The sequence below is a fragment of the Sapajus apella genome, unplaced genomic scaffold (assembly GCF_009761245.1).
Source record: "Sapajus apella isolate SASKATOON/1434 unplaced genomic scaffold, GSC_monkey_1.0 scaffold122, whole genome shotgun sequence".
In the NCBI taxonomy this organism is placed as follows: domain Eukaryota; kingdom Metazoa; phylum Chordata; class Mammalia; order Primates; family Cebidae; genus Sapajus; species Sapajus apella.
In genome coordinates this window covers 6,914,988-6,941,482 of record NW_022437062.1, presented here as the reverse complement: position 1 = coordinate 6,941,482, position 26,495 = coordinate 6,914,988, and the positions used below count along the sequence as shown (strand labels likewise).

The window sequence follows — 26,495 nt, the reverse complement described above, 5'->3', positions numbered from 1 at the left end:
TGGTGAAACCCCATCTTTAAAAAAAAAAAAAAAAAAAAAAAAAAAGGAAAGGTTTGAAGGGATAGATGTTCAAATTAGCCTGATTTGATCATTATATATTGTATATATGAATCAAAATCACACTGTACCCCATAAATATGTACAATTCTTATGTGTCAATTTAAAAAAGAGATAATGAGGGCTACACTGAAGCAGAGAGATAAATTAGGAGGTTTTGCAGTCAACTTGGAAAGAGGTGACAATGGCCTAAATTAAAGTAGCAGCAGTAAGAACAGAGATAAGGAAATGGACTTTTAAAATTTTGAGAAGTTAGAGATGAGGCCTGGTGACTAAGTGGATATGGGAGATGATAGAGAAAGAGTGGGGGATGAGCAGATTTCTACTGGATGGGACAGAATACGAAAAGGATAGGACTCAGCAAGAAAAAGCCAATGGCAAGTATCAGAAAGACCATGTAGATAGCATTTATATTTGGCAGATAGCCCACTGGGACTTCTTATTTGGGCCAACAGAGAGGTGACAGGAAAGTGGAGAAACTTCTGTGGTGATATATAGGTACCTCTGCAGATGTCAGCAGAGGTAGGCTCCTCTGGGAGCAGAGGAGGAATCTGGGAAATTAAAGCATATTCTCCACAAACAAGAATTAGTGGAGGCTGGGCAACCAAAGTCAGCCCAATTAACCTCACTGTCCTTTCCCGTATCAGCCATGCAGCCAGTCAGGACTCAGAGAAGGAAACAATGTGCATTGAGTTCTGTACCAGCTGCTCTGGGGACAAAGAAACAAAGGAGGCATGGTTTCTGTCCTTCAAGGAGTTTTTTACCTGTTTGAAGAGACAGATCTACTGTACACGAGACTTTACAAAACAATACAAAAAAAAAAAAGGGAAATTCAATGCTAAATTGAGAGGCTTGGCATATAAAGCCCTGCAGGAACTCTCCCTGGGATGATGTGATTAGGCAAGTACACCCAGGCAGGAGCTTGGCCTGAGGGCTGAAGAGGATTTATTCATATATGGGCAAGAAGGAGTTCCTGCACATAGTAAGATCTCAAATTTTTGTTTAATCAATGATCCAAATGGGAGAGTTATTCTTTCCAATTTTTTTGTATTGTGCATTCTTCCCTTCTGTTTAAAATTTCATTAATTGAGGCAACATTTTAAAATTACAGGCTTTACAAAATCTCTGTCCTTGCCTCCCTTTGGTTTTTATCTCAACTCCTGAAAGAAAAAGAGTGCATATATGAGGATACCATGAATGAGGAATAGAAGTGAACAAAGGAAGGAGAAGCTAACGCACCACGCACCAGGCCCTTTATGCTGTAAACATGCTACCTGAGACTGCCTAACCCAGGAATAAACATGGCTGGTACTCATTGTCATGGCTATAGGTTTCAAATTGTGTAGATAGCCTACTTCTGCAGGGTTATTATGTCTGCTGGTAGCAGGTAGAGCTGAACTCGGTCCCCAGTGGTCTGACTATGCATTGCATTTACTCCATGACACCACACCACCTCAAACAGGACTGACTGCCATCTCCCTATGATGGCCTGCTACAGTCCTACTCAAAGACATGGATGAGAAGACTTCTCAAGCTCTCCTAGGCAGAAAACCATGATCCCCTCTAGAAAATGTCCCAGGTCAACCGGGCCTCATGGGGTACAGTGGAACTGGATGAGACCACATTTCATGGGACAGCATCAGGATAGATGGAGATGGTATGTGTTGTTTGTATTTCAGGATCTTTGAACTTTAAAGACATTATCTCATCAACCTACAGCAGACTTGAGCTCACTTAAAGACTTCCAAACAATTATCAATAACACATAACTACATGCATTGTATTTATACCTCAAAGGTGGAGCCAGTCTTTATTATCTATAACTCATCTTAATCAGAATTTATTTATTTATTTGGGTAGTTAAGTGCTTTTTAAGCCTACCTTTGTGACGTCTGGAAAGTTGATAGTTTATCATGGAGAAAGTTATATGGTAAATGTTTAAATCTGATGCTGTTGGCTAGTCTCTGGAGTTCTACAAAAACACTCAATGGTTGTACAACCATATTAGAGGTGAGTCAACTGAAATACAAAGGAACTAGGTAAAGATTATATGGACAAGTAGAGAAACAAGAATAGAATCCATATATGCATTTTAAATGTATCCATGAAACTATCTATATGATTGTACCAGGCATTGCACTAAGATGCTTTATAAATATTATGTTATCTATCCCTTACAATAGTGCTTTTACGGAAGAGGTTTTAGCCATTTTGCAGGTGAGAAAGACTCAGAAACGCTGAAACCCGTCTCCACAATTACACTGCTAGGATGAACATTTAAACCCTAAATTTCAGACCTAACTCTGACTCATACTGTATCGATATCCCTGGAGATAGGGTTCCCATTCCCATCCCTATACCAAGGTTGTAGAATTCTAATCCCACTAGGCTACCTATCTCCCAACTCTTATACCTTAAATGAAGTTAAGGACTTTATACCACGTTCTTGAGGGTATCTCTGAAAGCATTCTTGATTTTGGAATAACCTCGGAGAATGTAAAGACTATGGACTGAATTTACTAGGATTATCAGGGGTCAAGAGCTTATAAAATTTATATTTTGTAAATGTGGGCAGGTGGGGTTATTTTTATTTTATGCAGTTCTAAAAATCTGAGACTGACTCACCGTATAAGCTTTTTCTTCCAAAAGGCAATTTAACTCTGGGCATGGTGGTGCAAGTTTCTTTCAACTATCGACCACGTGTGTGATTTTAAATGTGTATATATTCAGACTTTAAACATTTTGAGAAAAGAGAATTTGCTTGTTTGTGTTAAGAGCTGTTATGATAAAATAAAGTTAAAATGTATCAACCTTTCTTAAATTTCAAAATACATTTTGCTACGGTAAAAGACAGGAGGTTTTTATGAAGAAAAATACAGAAGCTACTCACATTTGAGCTATAATGTTGCTTAGACACTGCTAATAAAAGCAATTATATAGACATAGTAAGATGCAGAAAATTTAAACTTATAGCTGGAAAATATTCTTTTTTGAAGGAGATGGGAAGTAGGATGTCAGTATCTTTTAAAAGAAGGAAGTAAAGAAAACACCTTCTGATATCTGAGGAATAAACCATAGAAATGTAATGCTTTCAGCATAAAGACTGTCTCTAGGTGTTTCTTCATAGGGATGAGTGAGCGGCCCGAAGAGAACTGACAGTGGTGGAAAAACATGACTACAGCACCAGCAGACTTCTAAAGCTGAAGCACTCACAGTCATGAGCAGAATGACTGCTGTTTCTAGGCACCGTGCTGGCCTGAGGTTTATTCCAACACAACAAGGAGGATTCAGGAGGAAAATGTTGGAATAAGTTGATCATATTCAAGGAAATTGGAGAAGGTTATCAAATTTATTTATCAAATAGAATAAAAAGCTCATTCTAGAAAGCTTAAATAAATATTTACTTAAGAAAAACGCTTGCTGAAGCATTTCTTATGCAAGGGAGGCATCACTACTGCCTAGAAGCAGGGAATCCAAATTGCAGGATAAATATCCTTTGACAAAAATCTTGCTAAGAAATGCTAACCTAATGTGATAAAAAGCTAAAAACAAACAAACAAACAAAAATACCCACAATCCCTGCTTCTTTGCCTATTCCTCAAAGGCCCAGATATATAGCTATTAATTGACAATGATCAATAGATCCATTAAAGTCTAGCCTCTCTTAAGGGGGAATGCTTATTAACTCAAGCGAAAGTAACACTTGCAACAACAATTTTATGATCATCATTATTTTGAGACAAGATCACTCTCTGTTGCCTAAGCTGAACTCAAATTCCTAGGCTCAAGAGATTCTCCCGCCTCAGCCTCTTGAAGAGCTGGCACTACTAGTGTGTATCACAGCACCCAGCTAATTATTCTTTTGGTGGTGCTCAGAGATTTCTCACAAGAGCTAAAACAGGTATGTATAAACTTTCTCTGGAAGGATTAATGCAGAAACATGGTAATCCCAAGAATCTCCTGGGCAGCACTGACAAAATTTCATACTCCTTGAACCCTTCTCCAGGTGTGTACATTAAAAGGATATCTCAGACGATTGTTAAACAGGAGGTCCCTGACACCTACTTGAGAGACACTCAAGCTAGACGAAACAAGCAAATTTAGGTCTCTCAGAATAACTGATTCTCACTCTATCCCCGTTCATCAAAATAGACTGAATCAAGTTCCATTCATTAAGAGTTTCTTTCAGATATATAACCCAATAACTTGAGATCTACATGATTGTTATTTTAATTATTTTGCTTGATATGACCTCAACCAAAAGCCATGCTGCAGTGCCCTGGACACCTACATTCTGCCAAGCATCAGTTGCTTCTGGAAGTTAGGAAAAATGTTACCAAGAACCTGGTGAAAATTAGTGCTATAAAGCTTGTGTCTTTAGAATTAGGAAGAGGGGGCAGCCAAGAATCAGAGACAAAATGCTGGGCATCTGGCTTGTAAAACTGCCTGCTAGGGAAGGCGTAAGTGGCAGGTTGGATAGTTACTTTAGTTCTGGATGAAGTCAAGTTTTTCTCTCTGCCTGGCAGCACATGGTCAGTACGTTACAGAGCTAAGTAAGGTGCCAACAGCTGAAAAGTTGGAACACTTTTACCTGGAAAAACAAGTTGTGTTGATGAGCAGCAGCTAATACGTACAGTTGATGGACAGAAATACCTGAAACACTGACTCTTTATATGGTCCTAAAAATATATGGCCATAAATAAGTCACCACTTAATAAGCAGCACAGGCACTACAATGAGCTGTGGACAGTTAATGGGAAGGTACAGTCCCTGGAATTCTAGCTTTCAATGGATGCTGGGATGAGAAACCATGAAGATGTTATTCTAAAGAGCTTGCGTATCCGAAAAATAGCAGAGGCCAGGAGGGAGAAAAGGCAGAATGTCAAACAGCAGATAAAAATCAACCACAGTGTCCCATCAATAAGTTAGGGATGTAAGCATCAACTGAGGGAGGAAGGCAGGGTACATGATGGTGGAGCTAAGATGAGGTAAGACAGGCAGAAACACAGAGATACGGGGTGAAAGTTGAGGGGAGAGGGGAGAAGGAAGGTCTAGTCTCGAGCTAATGTTCACATTTTTGTCTCAAATTTAGTTTCATTGCAGTTTTGGTGGGAAGAACACAAACTAGCATTGCATCTCCCACGTGTTGCTTTCCCATTCCGCTTACGCTCTCCTCCCTCTGGAATGATGATATAGTTGCTACAGAATTTATAAACCATGAAGAGACTTCTCTCTACTACCAAGGCAGTGGTATCCAGCAGCTGCAAGATGGCAGAATATGTGTCTCTTGGCCTTTTCATTGCATGAGAGGAAGTGGAAGATTGACAAAAGCATTGTTAAGCACCCAGGAGAGCTGAGGAAATGCCAAACTGGAACTGAAGGCTTACAGACAAAACAGAGACACTGAGGGGCCAGAGGTGGGGCTGTCCCCTTAGGTGCAATCATCGTCGACAACATTTATCACTTTGGGAGCACCTCTAGTGTACTGGGTCCTGCCTTGACTGCAGTATTAGCTGCATGAGGTCCATGAACCCAGGACGGGAAGCGAACACAAAGCTCAGGGCAATGAAAGGCACAGACAACAGCTTGGCTTCCAAATGTTTTCAAGTTTTCTTCCGCAGTGCCTTCTTCCTACTCTCAAACTGAATCCAAGTTCCAATGTGGACATGTAGCTTTTGTTTTTTCACTCCTACATGGCTTTTTTTTTTTTTTTTTTGCTTTGACAGAAATAAGACTATCTCTAGAAACTAAATTCTAGATTTAAAAAATAATTGGCAGCAGTACACGGACAGATATTAAAAAATGTGCACTTTTCAAAAACCTCTGTGGAAATAAGTGTTATAAATATTTTTCTCCAAAATGAAAAAAATTTCTCTTATTTCTCGGTAAAGGACTAGACCTCATCCCCTCAAAATGTCTAATACCATATGAGCTTAACTACCACCTCTACATGTTTATATCTGCAAGGATTTATACTATACATTCCATTGCAAGAAAGTACATAACACTCATCACAGACACTTAAAAACATGTACACTTGGCATGAATTTAAGCACTGCTAGTCAGAGGCTACAGGAGTTAAAATGTTCACCTAGCAGTGTTTGAATAAAATGGTAATAGAAAGACTTATCTCCTCCTCAGGTCATATTTTCTTCAATCATGTCATCCTTACCAGAAAGAACTGTATGTATGGAGATTGGGTAAAATCAAAGGGCTCAGTGAACTATGCTGATCTATTGGATCTTCTTCTCCCCAGGTCTTTCCTGGTTGAAGTCACTGACATCTTTCACCCAGGAAATGAGCTGTCTCTCATAAACACAGGGAAATCATTAGGAGACTCGGTCTCCTCCTACTTGAATCTAACCCATCACTCAGTATCTGGGGGGACTGGGCAGGAAATACCGCATCTAATGCTACATCTGTGCAACCATCCAAGTTCACATGACTGGGCTTTCACCTTGAGCTCCCTTCCTCCGCTCTGCTAAGTCATTAACCAGGGTTACTGAGGTTCTCCATCAACAATGAAAACAGGGAAGGGGTGTTGCATGACAAATTATGGCCTTTCTTTTCCCCTCCTGGATAACTAAGAGTTATCTCCAATACCTAATGGTTGAGTGCACTTGGCAGAACTAGACAGAATGAATGCCTTGTAGAAACTGATGGAGCAATGCTACACCTCAAAAAGGAAAGTCCTTGCTCACAGTGACCTAAGCAAGGTCTGTCATACCCTATGAAGATACATGCTTCAGATTAGCCATTTGCTCTCCTGTGGGATTCGTCCTTATGTTCTTAGTGAACAAGACACAGATGAAAGCCATGTTTGGCTTCTTATTAAACTTGTATATATTGGAAAGGAAGCAAGTGTATTAATATAGCAATTGGAAACCTATGACAGGATGTGGGTAAGTGCGAATGTGATGCTAATGAAGTCAAGATCATTGCTTTGCTTTATTTTATGTGACACCAGCACACTTAACCTGGCTAACTAGCTAGTGCCTTTGTGATTGAAGATACTAGTTAAATGACGAAACAGGTGCATAAGCTCAATGACTGAAAATTTAGCCCTCCCAACAATTTCTCAGAGTGGGGGCTGTAGACCACCTGTATAAGAATTGTTGGGAGTTTATTTTTTTTTAAGCCAGTTTCTGGCCCCACATAATCAAGAATAGGAATTGATGGATATGTTCATTCAGTATCGAGAACCACCACCTTTCCAAGGGAGCTCTGTGCCAAGCCCCATGGATATTGGCCAGGTTTATCTTTATGGAGAAATGTTCTTTACACAATTTACCAAGGAAATTAGTAGGGAGCAAAACCACAGAGCTCATTTTTCAAGTCAAAAATTGATCAGAGAAGGTTGTAAAAATTTTTTCATAAACATCAACAAGTTCTCATCTTTATCATATCTATATCTATCACATATATATGTATCATATATATATATCATATATATATTTTTTTAAACAAAAGAGTAATAGTTTTTAGCTGTTTACTGGAGATTTTCTGAAGGATAATGTTAAGCCTTCTGTTCATTTCATAGCTTGTATTAAATTCTAAAAACTCTCTTCATCTTTAGGTAAGAGAAGTTAAATTGTTCGAACCTAAATGCAACAGCTTATTAGGGTAATAATTCAAATTTCAAGTCTGAAGTGACTACTCTCAGAAATGAAGAGGTGAGGTTGAGATCAATTATTCCACCCTCAGTGCTATGAGGCAGTAGTGCACCTGAACCACCTCAAAAAGATGATATTCTGTTCTGTTTTAGAGTGGAAATATCTCGGGATGTACAGTGAAGTACTAAAGTAGGGCTTAGAGCAAAAATCCTTGATGAAAATGCTCCAAGAAGAAACAGATCATTAGGTCAAGAGTTTAATTTTATCAACTGCTCAGTGGCCCAAAGCAGCTGTTTGAGAGAGGCTTACAAACAGCTTTCTTGTACCAATTGTTCTCATTCTCTAAAAGCTTTGGATAAAGCTCAGTTAAGTTAAATGGAAGAAGAGTGATTTGAAGACATCGTTATTAAGAAAGCAGCAAAGTCATGGAATGACTGAGTTAGGAACACTCTGTAATCATTTCCTGAAATAATGTAGATGAAGGAAAACAAGTTCCTAAGAATGTTTTATTAATAAATTACTGAAAAATCAATTATTTGCTCTATGTCAGGAAGTTGAGAGTAAAAAAGTTTTTTGTTTGCAAATGGTTCAAAATGTTTCAGTTCATAGAATCTGTGCAGGTCATTATTTAAAAAGAATGAAACTTTAAGGAATGAATGAGCAAATGAGGTACCATCTCACAGCAGTCAGAAGGCTGTTACTAAAAAGTTAAACAACAGATGCTGGCAAGGTCGCTGAGAAAAAGGAAAACTTATACACTGTTGGTGGAAGTGTAAATTAGTTCAACTGTTCTGAAAAGTAGTATGGTGATATCTCAGCTAAAAACAGAACTACCATTTGACTCAGCAATCCCATTACTGGGTACAAACCCAGAGGAAGAGAAATAATTCTCCCATTAAGACATAAACATGTGAATGTTCACTGCAGCACTATTCATAATAGTAAAGATATGGAATCAAACTAAATGCCCATTAATGGTAAATTGGATAAAGAAAATATGGTACATATACACGATGGAATACTATGCAGCCATAAAGAAGAGTGATATTATGTCTTCTGTGGAAAGATGGATGGAGCTAGATGCTTCTATCCTCAGTAAGCTAAGGCAAGAACAGATAATCAAATACTTGATGCTCTCACTTAAAAGTGGGAGCTGGCCGGGTGTGGTGGCTCAAGCCTGTAATCCCAGCACTTTGGGAGGCCGAGGCGGGTGGATCACGAGGTCAAGAGATCGAGATCATCCTGGTCAACATGGTGAAACCCCGTCTCTACTAAAAATACAAAAAATTAGCTGGGCATGATGGTGCGTGCCTGTGATCCCAGCTACTCAGGAGGCTGAGGCAGGAGAATTGCCTGAACCCGGGAGGCGGAGGTTGCGGTGAGCCGAGATCGCGCCATTGCACTCCAGCCTGGGTAACAAGAGCGAAACCCCGTACCAAAAAAAAAAAAAAAAAAAAGTGGGAGCTAAACGATGAGAACTTATAAGTACAAAGAATGAAATGACAGACATAGGACTACTTGAGGGTAAAAGGTGGAAGGAGGAAGAGGAGAGGAGCAGAAAACATAACCATTGGGTACTGGGTTTAATACCTGGATGATAAAATCATCTGTACAACAAACCCCTGTGACAAGAGTTTACCTATGTAACAAACCTTCAAGTGTACCCCTAAAACTTAAAGTTAAAAAATAAGGAACATAAAACTGTCAATGTAAATGTCTGAAAATCTTAATTTCCAAAAATATTGTAGGTATTTCATCATAAAACATTTCCTCATGTGACAGACAAAACTCAGGCCTGCGAGGTCATTTTGCATAACATTTTACAGCAAGTTAGAGGGAGAGCAAAGCCAGATCTCTTGAATCACTACCCAAAACAGTAGTATGATTTGTGAATTATGAGCATGCACAGAACTTCAAAATACAACACAAAAGGTCATAACCATGACTTGAGTGTTACCTCCTGGTTTTAAAATATCCATGGAGAATTAAGATGATAGATGTAATATGACTTGAATTTTTTTTTTTTTTTGAGATGGAGTCTCGCTCTGTTGCCCAGGCTGGAGTACAATGGTGTGATCTCGGCTCACTGCAAACTCCGCCTCTCAAGTTCAAGCGATTCTCCTGCCACAGCCTCAAGTAGCTGAGAGTACAGGCACGTGCCACTACGCCTGGCTAATTTTTTTATTTTTAGTCAAGACAGGGTATCACTGTGTTAGCCAAGATGGTCTCGATCTCCTGACCTCATGATCCACCTGCCTCGGCCTCCCAAAGTGCTGGAATTACAGGCCTGTAATTCCACTGTGCCCGGCCATGACTTGGGTTCTTAAAAGTCAAGTTCTAACACAAACACAATACACCGTTTGACTTCATTTTCCATGTAAAAGCAACACCTAGAAAAGAGATGTTCTAATCACAGGAAAAAAAGGCAAGACTGTGATCTAATTAGTAAGTTCAGGAGTTGGTGGAGAAAGAAAAAAATACTGCTAATCGAGACCAAAATAGCAGCTGTTAGGTCTAAAGAGCAAAGTACTAAGCGTGGCAGAGGTGCCTGTGTATGAATAATACCTATTCATAATTCACTTGGGGCCATTTGCCTGCTGTGAGCAAGTAAATGACAAATGAACAGCAGACCTATGGTGCTACTTCACACACTGAATAAATTCTTTGTGAAGATTCCCACCACTAAGGTACAGATTGCCTTTAAATAAAAAGAGGGGGTTGGGGAGGCCTCCAGCAGATAAGTTATCAAGACAGCATTAATAACTCAAGTAGGAAAGGAGGACAATATAGATGAGGAGAAATCTCAGAGTTAAAAGGTGGATTTTTTTTTTTTTTTACTACGGGTTCAACAAATGACAAATGCATTAATAAACTTGACATGTGTTGCACTTGACTTCTACCCTATTTCTTTAGATATCTGCTTCCCTTCTCCATTCCTTGATTGTTAGAAATAGCAGCACATGAGAAGCAATGTGAATGTGGAAACAGGAAGAAAACTTCTTGAAAGGAAACAGTTCAACTGCCAATTGGGAAGAATGGGAACGTGGAGCCATGTTTTTCAGAATCTGAACATAGTTAGGATTGCATCCCAACCCTTCACCTTGAAGCTGCTTATGGATCAATATGAAATGAGTCTATCTGTCCTGCCTGCATTTATGTGACAGCAATAATCCCTGGTCCAACAGGAACAACAGCCTGATATAGACTAGTTTCTCCATGCATAGTGCCCACCATGGTCCCCCTAAAACATCGCCACAGGGCCAGCCCACCATATGTGCATAATACTGAACATTCCTCATGACCTCTGTTCACCCAAAATGTTGGGCTGCAAAGCTTGAACTTGTAAAGGAGGCACTCTTGTAGGTAAGATAAAAAAGAATGTCTAGGTCAGACAAAACAAGTATCCAGCCTCTATCTCCTAAATGCGGCTACACAACCACCATGCTCCAGAAGACAGCAGGATTAAACCCGTAAGTCTTGTGCCCTTGTTTTCTTTTCCTTCAGCAACTGCCACTATCTAAATCCTCTTGTGTATTGTTTTTCTTCTTCTGTATTCTCATTTTCTTAATTCTCTCACCCTCCATTCACCTGACTCAGTCTTTTGCCCATTCCAAACCTGCAGGAATGCCTACTCCAAACTTTTTTTTTTTTTTTTTTTGAGACAGAGTTTTGCTCTGTTACCCAGGCTGGAGTGCTGTGGCATGATCTCAGCTCCCTGCAACCTCTGCCTCCTGGTTTCATGCAATTCTCATGCCTCAGCCTTCCAAGTACCTGGGATTACAGATTCCTGCCATCACACCGGCTAATTTTCATATTTTTAGTAGAGACAAGTTTTTGCCATAGTGGTCAGGCTGGTCTTGCACTCCTGGCCCTCATGTGATCCATCCACCTTGGCCTCCCAAAGTGCTGGGATTACAGGCGTGCAACACCGTGCCTGGCCATCTATCCCAAACTTCTCCCTGTGCACAACTTCTCACTCACAGCCTGAATAAATGAAACTCAGCTCCTCCAAAGGACCTTGCTTCTCCTGGGGACTTCCAAAGCACAGGATACTCATTCTCCCACAAAATAACTCAGGCTCAGAAGGTGGGGGTCTATGCCCTTCTCCTGCTCAGCACTGGTCTCAGATCATTATTCTTCCACAAACTGTTAACTCTGAGATTCGCACACCTGGCAACATCACCCTCAACTCTCCTCCTCTTTGATGTTTGTGGACTTTGACCTATCATTCCTTTACCGAAATCTGTCTTCTCTTCATTTCTGCTCCTCATGATTTGAACATTCATACCTTTATGTTTTTTGCGCCCCCAAAAAGATATGTTGAATTCCTAAACCCCTGTACCTGTGAATATGACCTTATCAGATATAAGCAAGTTAAGATGAAATAATTAAGGTGGGCCATCTTCCAAGACGATTGATGTTCTTTATCACAAGAACGAAATGATATGTAGAGGCAAAGACATGCACACAGAACAAGGCCTCGTAAAGACGGAGGTAGAGATTGGGTTATGCTTCCATAAACCAAGGAATGCCTAAGGCTATCAGAAAATGGAATGGGCAAGGAAGTATCCTGCCCTAGAGACTTTGGAAGGAGCATGAACCTGGTAACACTTTGACTTGCAATTCTAGCCTCCAGAACTATAAGGGAATAATTTATTGTTTTAAGCCATTCAGTTTGTGGTAATTTGTTACAGTAGCTCTCCTAATGAATGAATACTCCATCTTACAACTCCTCAGTTATTTTGCCTCCTCTTTAAAAATGACCTCCCACACTCCATGTCAGTCATACCCCCTCATGGTCATACACCTAGGGGTTGTTTCCATGAAACTCCTCTACTCTGAAACCTCTGATTGAGACAGCCCACTATTTAACCATCTACTTATCTTCCAACTTGCTTGCTCACTCACTAAACTACTCTCCCTACTATTTACATGCATTATATATTTTCATTCCTATCTTTGGTTCTCCCCTCATTCAGCTTAAATTCCAAGATTCCATGGTCCAATCTTCTAAACTCTTTTGCCCCTTTGTTGTTTATCATATTTGCCTGGCAACACTTTGATCCTGGATGAATTTAATTATCCACTTTCTCCATACCTGTGCTGGGACTGCTGCAGAGTGACACCATCTAGAAAACTGGTAGCACTAAAAATTCATGGTCACCATCCTCAAGCGGTCTTCAACCCTATGCTTTCACACTACTTGGCAATTCTATTACTCTTCTCTAGGCAGCTCACTCTCCAACACTTTCTGCACAAAAACCTACAGATCTACCCTCATCCTTGATGTTTTCCTTCCTATTCAATGGAATAGGAGTTCCTTACTTATTTGAAAGTCAGTTTCTGTCTCTGTTCATGACCCCAGGCCTTTCCACCATATCAGCAATTTTTCACACTAACTACCTCTTCCCGCACCTGTATCTCCTCTCTCTTCTTTTCCACATATATCCTCCCCTCAGCATTTAAACATTCTGAAGTCTTTCCTATTACAAAAATCCTTCCATTCTTAGAGCCTATCCTGCTATCACTGGCTTTCAGAGATGACTGCACTGGTTGTCTTTATTTTCTTACTTTTTTCTTATCCCTCAAGTTCTCTAAATTGGCTTCTGTCCTCACCACACACCATTGAAAGATCTCTCTCCAGGGTTGCCACTGGCCTCCACGTCTCTATACCTAATGGACATGCCATCTTCTTGTTATTTGACCTCCGAGTGGCATTCTACCCTGCGACTATATTCCTTCACACTCTTCTCTTGATTTATATGACGTCTATGACACACATGCCTATTTCTTCCCTCTCAGGATGTTCCTTCTTATTGTTTCTCTCACTCCATTCATTTTTAATTATTGACATTTCCCAGGCTCTCCTCTCTTTTTAATACGCATTTCTCTATTTACTCTCATAGTGTGATTTACTATCCTTAAGCCAGTAACTCCTGAACATTACTTCCATCCCAGCCTCTCTTTTAAACTCTTAAGCCATATATACAGATGACTATTAAAATTTTCTGCTGGATGTCTTACAGGCTTTTTGGATTCCACATGACTCTAGTTCATAAATTCCATCACCTTGCTCTGTCTTACTTTATCCCTCCTCCAATATATGCCCTATTTCACTCAATGATATGCCAACCAGCTATAGGCAGCTAAAACCTGTAACTCTAGCAACGTACTTGACTCCTCCTACCTTGATCCCTTTGCCATCCCAAGAATTCTGTTACCCATATCTGAATTCAATGTAAACCCAGCCTATTCTTCTCCTATTCACATGTGGAATCTACACAATGATCACAAGTCTTTGTTTTCCAGTGTTCAGCTCCCATCCTTGCTACTTCAAAATCTGTGCCCTCATCACCTATCTTTTCTTTTGCATATGCCAAAGACATACTCAATTTAATTCCCTCTCTAGTAGTGCCACCTATTAGAGAGGGAATTGAGTGAAACTTTGGCATAGGCAAAAGAAAGTTCTATCTTTTGCATATGCCTATAGTTTTATCTTTTGCAACCTTCTATCTCCTTTTTGAGGGCCCTTTTCTCTCTCCCTAGAAACGTGCTTGTCTCTTATGAAAACTTTTTCTTTACAACTGTAAAACTTTTTATTTATAAAACTTCAACTTCAACCTTCTTTTTTTCTCTTCTCCATTTCAACTTCTTTTAAAGAGAAATGAGGCCGGGCGCGGTGGCTCAAGCCTGTAATCCCAGCACTTTGGGAGGCCGAGGCGGGTGGATCACGAGGTCAAGAGATCAAGACCATCCTGGTCAACATGGTGAAACCCCGTCTCTACTAAAAATACAAAAAATTAGCTGGGCATGGTGGCGCATGCCTGTAATCCCAGCTACTCAGGAGGCTGAGGCAGGAGAATTGCCTGAACCTAGGAGGCGGAGGTTGTGGTGAGCCGAGATCGCGCCATTGCACTCCAGCCTGGGTAACAAGAGTGAAACTCTGTCTCAAAAAGAGAAATGAATACGCACTGATGAGCTTCTGGTCCAGGTAATGGTAGAACAGCTTATAGCAAAATAATCCTCCTGTTAATAATAATTATACATTCTGGATAAATATTTAAATAACTGTTTGAAGGCACCAGGGAGCAATCTATAACGGAAAGGAATATGGCTTTTTAAAGGTGAGAAGCCTATCAGGTGCTGTACAGATTTGATTAAAATTTCTTCTAAGGGTACTCTACTGAAAATAGGATCCATGGGCAATAGATATCAAGAAAAAGGCTTCTAGGAAGTAAGAGACCTGAGTCTGGGGCTACCAAAATGTCTAGAAATTGAAGTGGAGAAATGGTAATAAGGAGGAAACCACCATAGATCAATAAAACCCAAGATCAATATACAAACTCCCTTCAATTTGTTTGCCAACTCATAAGCTATATAAGACAGCATTGCTAGAAGGCAACAGCTAAAATCTAAGAATATGTAAAATTTTCAACAGCTACTTTTATTTCTGGAGTATCAAAATTTGATTTTCAAGTCTGGCTATTTAAAGGGGCTTAGAAAATACCGCAGGCTTTTCATTAAAACCCCAAAAGACTACATCAGGAGACTAGGAACAATACCTTAGAACTAAGGGCAAAGCAAGCTGGCACAAGATCAAGGAGACATACTAGTAATTTAACTATCTGATAAAATAAAAAATAGTATTTCTCAAGGGGGAGACAACAGAAACCAGAATAACTATACAATATCATCTATAGTGCCATAGAATTAAAAATTACTAAGTATTCAAAGAAATAGGAAAACGTGATTTATAACCAAGAGCAAAACCAGTCACTAGAAGCAGACATATAAACATTCAAGACGTTGAATTAGTCAAGGATTTAAATAGCTATTATAAATTTGTTAGTTAATTTAACAAAAAAAGGGAAAAATGGGAGAGGAAAGAGATAATGGAAGGGGAGAAAGAATAATGGGAGAGAGAGAAGACGGGAGATTGAGACCAGCCTGACCAACATGGAGAAACCCCTTCTCTACTAAAAATACAAAATTAGCCAGGCATGGTGATGCATGCCTGTAATCCCAGCAACTTGGGAGGCTGAGGAAGGAGAATTGCTTGAACCTGGGAGGCAGAGGTTGCTGTGAGCTGAAATCACATCATAGCACTCCAGCCTGGGCAACAAGAGTGAAACTGCATCTCAAAAAAAGAAGGAAAGAAAAAAAAATTGCTGAAAATCAAAGGTAAGGAAAAAAATATTAAGACTTTCCAGAGGCAAAGATTTTTACATACAGAAGAATGCTGAAAAACTGAGAGCTAACTTTTCATCATAAATGATGGAGGCGAAACAGCAATAAGATGCCATTTTCAAAGTGCTCCAAGAAGAGGAAAAAAAACCCTAAATTTTCTATCCAGAGAAAATCCTTCAAAAATAGGGACAAAATAAAGACATTCTCAATGAAATAAAAGCCTGGAGAGTCTGTCTCCAGTAGGCCTGAAGTATAAGAAACACTAAGGAATATCCTTTTGAAGGAAAATGCTACCAGATAGAAATCTGGATCTCGAGAAAAAAGGGCACTGAAAATGGCAAATATGTTAATATTATAAAAGGTTATTGTTCCGTTTTATTAATTTATTTAAAAGACCATTGACTTTTTAAAACAAAAACAAGAATTTGTTACACATTTTATGATGGGTCAAAATAAAACCCCTGACAATAATAGCACAAAAGATATAAAGGAATTTGTATAAGTATTAATGCAAGGGAAGCTGTGATAAGTTAATGATTTATATTTTAATTGATAAAAAAGTACTCAAGACCAGGTGTGGTGGCTCATACCTGTAATCTCAGCACTTTGGGAGGCCAAGGTGGGTGGATCACCTGAGGTCAGGAGTTCAAGATCAGCCTGGCCAACATGGTGAAACTCTGTCTCTACTAAAAATACAAAAAATTAGCTTGGTGTGATGGTGGGCACCTGTAATCCCATCTACTTGGGAGGCTAAGGTAGAGAAATTGCTTGAAACCAGGAGACAGAGGTTGCAGTGACCTGAGATCGTGCCATTACATTCCAGCCAGGGTGACAGAGCAAGACTCTGTTTCAGAAAAAAAAAAAAAAAGTATTCCAAAATAATACTAAGAGCTAGAGCTAAAAAGCCAACAGAGAGGACTAAATGACAACTTTATTTTTTTAAGGCAAAAAAGGAGAAACAGAAGACCAAAATCCAGGGGAGACAAAAGAATAGCAAGATGATAGACTAAAACCCAAGAACAGATACAATTATTACAGTAAATGTAAATAAATAAAACATTCCAGTTAAATAACAGAGATCGCAAAATGAGGTAGGAAAACAGTGCTTACCTATGTTGTTTATAAGGGACACATTTTAAATATAAAGATATGAACACATACATAAGGCAAAAACGACGTGATGAAAAAGATATACCATATAAACAGCAAGCATAAGAAAGCTTATGGCTGTACTAATGTCAAAACATACTATAAGATCAAGGACAAATAGGACAATTTGATAATGACAAAAGGATCATCAGAAAAACCAAAAATTCTGAATACACATGCACCTAATAACAGAGCTTTAAAATATGTGAAACAAAAGTGACAGAACTAAAAAGAGACAAATCCTCAATCATAGTTTTTAACACCTTCCTCTCAATAATTGATAAAACAAGCAGATACATTTCAGTAAGGACACAGCAGATTTGAACACCGCAGTTGACCATCTTGACATCCATAAAACCTACATCCAACAACTAAAGGATACACAGCTTTTTCAAGACACCTGAAACATTTACCAACATAGACCATATACTGGTTCATAAAATAACTCTCCATAAATTGAAAAAGATTGAAATGATACACAGAATGTTCTCTGAGCACATCAGAAAATAAAATTCACAACAATTAAAACCTGTATTCCATTGATTCACTGTTTAAAACATCCACTCGCTGATTAACACTTTCCATCTAACTTCCTCTGGCTCTCCTTCATATATTACTTTTAAAAGTCACAAATGTCCTCCCAACCTTTACAACCAGGCTTTCAAAAACTTAATTAGCAAATTCAGTACATGGATAACTAAGCCAATCAACACTTTCTGAGGACCTAATATATGTATGACCCTGTGCTGACACAAAAAGCTACTGCTCGGCAGGTGTTGAACAATGAGAACACATGGACACAGGGAGGGGAGCACTACACACTGGGGAGTGTTGAGGGGAAACAGGGGAGGGACAGTGGGGGGTGAGGAGTTGGGGAGAGATAGCATGGGGAGAAATGCCAGATATAGGTGATGGGGAGGAAGGCAGCAAATCACACTGCCATGTGTGTACCTATGCAACAATCTTACATGTTCTTCACATGTACCCCAAAACCTAACATGCAATTAAAAAAAAAACTACTGCTCAAATATAGCACTTCTGATGTACTAGGTACTGCTGTAAAGCATGTTAGAGTTTGGAACCTGTGTCATTGAATCTTCATAGTAATCCTATGAGATGGGTATAGTTTGAAGGATAAACAAACGGAGGCAGAGAGAGGTAAAGTCATTTGCCCTTGGTCACACAGCTAAGTGTTGGAGCCAGAATTACCTGTCAAGGCAGTCTGACTCCAGGGTCAAGTTTATTAAGCACTGTGCTATACAGAGCTATACAAAGTCTTTCATTTCAGTGCTCACAGACTGGTGGAAAGGCAGAAAAGTCAGATAAACTATGGTAAATCAATGCAGATGTTTTGCACCTGTCCTCCCCAATCTTACCACGTCTGGGTACCTCTATCCCAATACAGAGGCACATAGTAATCTGCCTTATATCCCTTTAAAAACTTACTTTGAAGAAAATATATGATAGTCTCATTGATATTGTAAAATATTAGCTGTAAAAAATTTAACCCTTCTTTATGGCTCACTCAGAGCATTTGCATTTTACTAGTTCCTGTTTGATTTAAGCAAAATATGTATTTCTAACTTAGGAATGGCAGTCAGTTATAGGACAGATGTAGAAGAGTTGTGGGAGGGGTATGAAGAAGTACCCAGGAATTTTTCAAGTCTAATTACATGGAGTAATATGGCTTCTTTACCCTTATGTAAGTTGAATCCACAATACTGTTTATTTCTGAATATTACAGAAATTAGACAGTGATTCGGGTTTGGAATAAACAATCTTCATGAAGTCACTTAACTTGGTTTTAAAATCTTATACCTTTCTTCTCTGTAAAAATGAGGACAATATTTGCTTTGTAAAATCAAAAAGAGTAAATGAAAACAGTAGGCACCCACAGCATTACTTGGGACATAGAACATGATGCCTGATAAATGTTTAAAAAATATATCAAAATCTCCGCTTATACGTCTCTTGATATTACATGACAAGGGAGTTTTTTTTTTTTAAAGTAAGTTTCATAATAGCTTGTCTTTCATAAGATCTCATGTCCACAGAGAATACTACGTGCTAACATCCATCAGAAGTTTGAAGAAGAATGTACAACCTCAGGATAAGCCTGTCTCTGCAAATCTTCAAAAACTTAATTTTTTAGGAGGAAACGATCTCTTTCTCAGCTAAAGAATTTAAAAATAAAAAATGAGTTATTTTTAGCCAAAGACATCATGTTAATTTATGTCATCCACACCGTGATGTTTGCGCAATAGCTAATGTTTAAGCCTAGGTCCTGAGTGCCTACATAACTCTCAGAAACAACAGCACACTATTCCCCTTCCTTCTCCAAACGGGAGATCAAAACAAGAAAAATAAGATTTCCCCTGGAAATTTCCAATTTGAAAATTGGATTTGAAAAATGTATTTTCAGTTTGAACAAGCCATGGTCTGTAAGAAAGACAAAGTACTCCTCAAAAAAGAGGTGGGACTTCATTGTTAGATACCTAGAGCCCCAAGGTTTTAGATGCGCCAGTGGCTTTTAAAGGGCATGAAGGTCAATTGTTTTACTCCACCCATCTTAGTCTCTTAGCCTTAAAATCAGTGTAACAAACCTTGGTCTGTTGAAACTTATTTTAAACAAAAAACAGTTTCCACATTCTTCCCATTTCTTGATGATCATCTACTATTAAGGAAGGTGGAAGTCGAGATTTGGAAGGGTATTGGGGTTCCAGATACATCTAACAAGGCTGCAGAAGTTAAATAATTGTCATCATTGAAGATTACCGTGGGGTAAGTGTTACAACTTTTTTTTTATCCTTTTGCATGAGAATTTGAACTTCAGTTAACTCTCCAGTTTTGTTCCCATGGCCACCCGATACAACCTGTATGTAAATTATGTTACCAGGTCACATTGCTTATGGTGAAAATGATCCCTAATGGATAGACAGCATGTGGACTGGGAAGATTATCAATACATATTTTAGAAGGGCATATCCTTGGAGTGCAGCGACTCTTGTAGCTGGGGTTGTCTTTTGTGGAGTCCTCAAAAGCTATGTCTGTGGAATTGTTACAGATATATTGGCTCCTGTGGAAAATGAGGCTTTGAAGCCATGTTGCCTCTCACACCTGCCTGATGTGGACCCCTTCATCTCTTTGCACCTGAGCTGTCATCTGGGGATTGGAAATCCAGAAGCCAGCCCCTGAATTGCTATGGGGGTTTCTGCTGAAAGCGGTGCTGGACACACCCCAACTAGCAAGCTATGGTTCCTGTCCTGTGTCCTTCTGAGAAGACTGATGCTAAGTGGTCTATGAGAGTCTTATTAGTACTGATGTAAAGTTGAACCAAAGACCCTCCCCACTCCCTCAAATGGACACTGCAGATACAAAATAGATGAGACCTAATATGAAGGATTAGAGGGGAAGTACTAAATTCCTGGTGCCTAGGTACACATTTTCTATTTAATAAAAAGGACAGTAAAGAAACATTTGCTATTGATAAAAATAAACAAGAAACATTTCCTGTTTTTCCTGGGTCTCTGGTTATAGCCCCTAGTCTTTTTTTTTTTTTTTTTTTTTTTTAAAAAAAAAAAAAAAACTCTAAATTCCTGGATCTTTGCTTATTTGAAAGGGAGCTGAATAATAGCACTTCCATCAATTAGTAGCAGTTTCTGGAGACCTTCAAAGTCCTGGGAGAGTCCCAAGTGCTAAATAGTCTTCATGTGTACAGCAAGTATTGATGATCTTATACTTATGCTCTTTATTCTTAAATCATCTCACTTAAATGATCCATACGATCTCCTTTGCTTCCATATGATCTCCTTTTTTCAGGGTCACAAACTAAGAATGGTTTTTGAGCACTTTATCTCTTTTTTCTCTGAGGTCTTTCTTCTCCATAGAATTCATCTCAATTTTCTCTGAGTTTCAACTAGCTTAAAACACCCTTGACTAGAAACGCCCAAGGTCAGTGGTAGGTTGTGTAGCCAGCTGAGAATGGTGTTTGATGTCTATGCCTCATGCCCAGTGCCAGGCTCGGGAACATACCTCCTCACCTCAGGGCATGACTTATGTTAGGGTCCAAGAACCTAAGAATGGCACAGCTGGTTAAGAAATTTGATGGTAGAGAATTAGGGCAACTATTTAATAATAAGAGAGAAGACAGACAGTCAAAAGGTAGGCTTGCATAGTTATAAATGACTGCAGGAAAGAATGAAACTCAGAACCTGGGTTCATCTAGCAGGCTGCTTCCAGGAATGGTGACAAGAAATTCTGAATATCTGCTCTATCCTTACCGTGAGTTTGACCCTGCTTCTCTGTGAGAACCCCGATGGTGCACTTCCCTCATACTACATATAGAAGAGGCACACTCATGCAAGGATGGTCGATATGCCGCCTGCAACAATTTGTGTATCATTTTGGGAAAGCAGTTTAATAGTGCTCATGCTTCTAACACCATTAATTCTACTCCTCAATATTTACTCCAGAAAGTCAAAATAAGCCAAGAAAACTCTATGCATATTTTTCTTTTTACCATTCATGAAGATAATATAGCAATATAAAACTGGCTGAAATATTAAAGAAAAAACCCAAAACACAGAGTGTCTGAATAACCAGTGTGAGTACAACTTTGAAAACGTACAAGTATATGTGGACATGAATGAAACAAATGAAAATAGTTATGACAAAGTGGTAATGAAAAACAAAGGAAAGCAGTTGTGACAAAGTTGTAAAATTATGGATGACACATCTCTTTTTAAAATTCTTCAGTCTCATCTTGTTGTAAATTTAGAATGAAAGATTAAAATAAGAACAATCACTTAGTTAAGTGGATGTGAGGAAAGACATTTTCTCATCCCTAATACATCTATGAGTATACGGCTTATCGTTTCTATAACTGAGGGATACAACGCATTCTCAGATCACAACACACAGTTGTTTCTCATGTGGCTTGGGTAAAACAATGATAAATACAGAGCCATGTTTATAGAATTATCTAATTTGATAGTTAAATGAATTTGTAATTCCAAGACTTTCATTCTAAACTCAAGATTTTGTAATTTCAGGGGCTGATCCATGATCTTTCTGCCTTTCAAACAAAATCAGACCTTGTAAGTCAAAGGGATAACAATATTATACTTAGTATTACTGTCAACTCCAGCTATTAGGTGCACTGTATTAGTTCACTACGATGTGCCATATGTATATAATTCCTCTTTATTTTCAGTCTTCCTAAAAGGTAATTAGTTTTCCTTATTTTCAAGAACAAGGGACTAAGTTACAGTTTAAATATCTTGTGCAATATGAAATCATACTAACCAATGGTTATGTCAAACTTATAATGCCCTAGGCAATTTAAATACCTTGTGCAATATGAAATCATACTAACCAATGGTTATATCAAACTTATAATGTGCTAGGCAATTTAAATATCTTATGCAATATGAAATCATAACAACCAAGCTTATAATGCACGAGGCAATTTACTAACCCTTTTAATCCTGAGAGTAATCTTATAAGGTAGTTACTGTTAAATTCCCATTAAGCAGATGAGGAAACTCAGCTCAGAAAGGTGAGGTACCTTGTCCAAGGGTTCTGGTTTAGCTAGCAAGTGGTGGAGACAGGATTCCAACTCTGACAGTCTGGCTCAGAGCCTGTGCCCTAAAGCAGGGTCCCCAGTCCACAGGGCCAGGGTTCCTGGCCTGTTAGGAATGAGGCTGCACAGCAGGAGGTGAGTGAGCATTACCGCCTTAGCTCCGCCTCCTGTCAGATCAACGGCAGCATTTGATTCTCATAGGAGCATGAAACAATGTGAACTGTGCATGCAAGAGATCTAGGTTGCATGCTACTTATGAGACTCTAAGGTCCGATGATCTGAGGTGGAACAGCTTCATCCTGAAACCATCTTCCACTGTCTGTGGAAAAACTGTCTTCCATGAAACTGGTCCCTGGTGCCAAAAAGGTTGGGAACTGTTGCCCTAAAACACTGCCCTACACCATACTTGATAAATGACAAGAAAAGGATACCATTTGCTTTCTAATTTGGGTCAACACACTTTCCACTGCATCTTCCTTCACCTCATTTGCAAACATGAGTGACTGACTTGTCCATTGCCATATGAGTAGTTCATGGTTGAGAATTAACTTCTTGACTTCTAATCTAATGGTCTTCCTATTATCCCAGAATGCCAGAAATGAAAAAAAAATCTAGCTAAGAACAAAAGCAAATGAAAAAAGATCCTAGGAAAATCAAGTCTAGCTGGGCGTGGTGGTGCATGCCTGTAATCTCAGCTACTCAGGAGGCTGAGGCAGGAGAATCACGTGAACCCAGGAGGCGGAGGTTGCAGTGGGCTGAGATCTGCCATTGCACTCCAGCCTGGGCAACAAGAGCAAAACTCTGTCTCTCAAAAAAAAAAAAAAAAAAAAAGTAAAAATCTTCCTTGTCTCTCTTCTATCCCATTTATTTTCATGGGACTCTGGCTCATGTCTGTCGTTATGGATCAGTGACCTATATGGGAGGGAGAAGCAGTGATATACAAGAGGGGCTTCTGGGGGACGTGGCCATCACCCTGGACATCTGCTGTTCCTGGTTTTAGCCAAACTCTCTATATGTCACTGTTGTGAAAGTTTATGTGGAAAATGGCTTGCCAATAGGTGGGACTTTTGAAAAATGTTACCAATTTCTGATTTTTGCTTTTTTAAAAAAAAGAAAAGAGAAAAACCGAGCTTAGAAGGTGTGATGGTGGGTTTGTGTCAACTTGGCTAGGCCATAGTGCCCACTTATTCAGCCAAATGACACTATAGGTTTTGATGTGAAGGTATTTAGTAAATGTAATTAATATCTACAGTCAGTTAACTTTAAGTACAGGCTATTAGCCGTGATAACTTCAGTGTGCCTCATCCGATCAGATGAAGGCCTTCAGAACAACAACTGAGATGTCCTGGAAAAGAAGAAACTCTACCTCAAGACTACAGCACTAACTCCTGCCTGAGTTTCCAGCTTACTGATATTAACTACAGATTTCAGTCTCACTAGCCCCTACAAATGTATGAGCTAATTTCTTATAAGAAATCTCTATACACTTGCCTACTCACCTACCTACCCACTCATGCACTCACCCATCCACCCATCCGCCCATCATCCATCCATCCATCTAGTCAGCTTTGTTTCCCTGGAGAACCCTGACGGGTATAGAGGTTTTCCCAGGACTAAAAAGCACTACAAGAATGCTGAGCACATGGATCCACTTGACACACATGATGAAAAGCAGAAACAGCCTGAAAACAGAAAAAGAAAAGTTCTGCTGAAGGGACATGGCATTACTGCCACCATGCAGGCAGGGACCAGTGCAAACATTACTCTCTGCCCTCATGTCACAGTGGGTAGAAAGTTACGACAATCTCAGTGCAGTCAGAACTGAAAGGGGTGTGCTCACCGTGAAACATAGGCTCAGGCACCTGTGAGTCCCTGTAGCAACAGAATGACAGCAGGGAGTAAAGAACACGCACTCATATTTCTAGGAATTAACAGCAACAGAAAGGAGTTCTGGGAGTATTAAGAAGACCTCCTCGGTCATCGCTGACAGTGAGCTCAAAGCCTCCCCAGAGTCCTGGACAACACTGACAGGCAAAGCATCTCTAATTCTTCATAGAGCTCTAGGTTCCTACATCAATTCCTATGCTTGCAGAGAGTTATGGTTTAAACCAGATCTGCTTCTCATTTTAAAAATAAACTTGTCCTTTCAAATGTCGTCCTCATCACCACCTCCCAGCAGTCTCCCCTAAATGACTATGTCAGATGCCAAGTTGGAGGAAGGTGCAGGGCAGACAACCAATCTCACCTTGGCTTCTGAAGTGGGTTCCAAGAAGCACAGGCGATTCCCAAGTCCCTCAGCTGCGAGGCAGAACTTCCTCTGCTCCTTGTGAATGGTGGCGATGCACTGGAGTACCACTTCATCCTCCTGCCGGGAGAGGAGAGACCCAAACATGAGTAAGGGGAACTGCTGAGCAGGCTCTGAGTCACCTTGCTGTACCTGAGTCAGGTAAGCTGCCAATCCGTGAAGGCCACATGCTTTTTGTTTTTATTTTTAAACCTGATTATGGAAGGAGATTTTCTATTCATAGGGCATCATTGAACATCTAGCATAGGTCAAAACTCTACTTAATCCTAGGGTGAGGTCAGTGGGGCAAGTGCACATACAGCATGAGCCTCATTTCTGAGAGCTGTGCAAAGCATATGGGCTAGGTGAGCTGATGATTTCAACACTGAGCAAATATGAGAGCAAATTTATACTACCTCTCCAAATGTAGAATAAAACAGTAAGACGTGATGGAGGGGAACAGAGAAAAGAGACAAGATCAGAGCAAGGGTATTGGGGTTTCACGTTGTGGAAGAGGCAAAGTACATTTTGTTTGGGGACACAAGTGTATGTGGTTGGCCAGATATTTGCCAGAGATGGTAGAGAAAGATGTGGACGGTGAAGGAAATGGATTTTAGACTCACAGAAAAGGAAGATTAAAGCAGCACTGAAGATCAGGTAGAAGGAGTAGGAATTGAAGGTCAAGTAGAAGAACTGCTCTGAATTCCCAAGAAGTAGACCTCCCCCACTAAATATCAATCTCAAAAGCAGCCCTCCTAAAATTTCAGAGGCCCTGGAAGAGTCAGCCCTCCAACTACACCTGTATGTTCACTTCTTGTACAACCTTCCCTGAGGTGGAGAGGAAAACAGTTTCCTTATCAATTCGTCTGTTCCTGTCCCTCCTGTCAGGCCATGTCCCTAGTCACCACCACATGGCTTTGGATTTCAAGCACCAAACAGATTTCCAGGTGTGATTATGTTACGGAAGTGGCGGGGGAGGAGCCAGCTAGAGCCTTCCTCCTTTTGAGCATCCGCCCATCCACTGCCCTATCTCGCCTCCATGTCCCTCAGTGGGACAAGAGATTATCTTGGAGTGTTGGAAAGACAGATTATGTAGAAATATTTTTTCTTAAACTGTTTCTGGAATGTGCCTATGACAGGAAAAAATAAAATGGTCCTACCAAGTTAGAGTATGAAGCGATTCACTCTTAACAGACCCCTACAAAGATGTCTGCCCAGAGACAGGTGAGGGCCTACAGGGGAATGTAAGAAGCCAAAAATTGTAGATGTATGAAAAGACGACTGGGAAAAAATAGCCCCACAGTTTTACTAGCACTGAAATATCACTGCTCATTATCTAAGTGAGTCAGAAACAAATTCAGGAGTCTCTGCTTACGGAAAAGTCAGAATTCGTGGTCTACATTTTAAATGAGACCGAAGAAAACTCCAGAATATCACCGCTTTAAAGTGAGGGTTTAATGAAATCTCCTAAGAGAATGAAATTTTTCTCCAGGTGGAATGTGCCCCTAGATCCCATGTAACCAGGGGTGATCTGATTCTCCTAATGGCATCGGCAGTGGGGGCGCACTCTTAGCTGCCAAGGTGCCTGAGCTGTGCTGCTTGTGTTGGAAAGCAGGGGCCATGG

General features: G+C 39.7%; 1 protein-coding gene across 16 annotated transcripts in view; it reads right to left on the bottom strand.

Annotated features, from left to right (window-relative positions):
• RYR3 (ryanodine receptor 3) overlaps positions 1–26,495 on the bottom strand; it is a 553,391-nt gene that overhangs the window by 370,855 nt on the left and 156,041 nt on the right. For all 16 annotated transcript variants that reach the window (XR_004263777.1, XM_032261324.1, XM_032261337.1 and 13 more), the window contains exon 2: positions 24,833–24,952. Coding sequence is in view for 15 of the 16 variants with exons in the window: in XM_032261324.1 (XP_032117215.1) it covers positions 24,833–24,952 (120 nt within the window). In the remaining variant the exon portion in view is untranslated. The remainder of the gene's footprint in view (positions 1–24,832; positions 24,953–26,495) is intronic.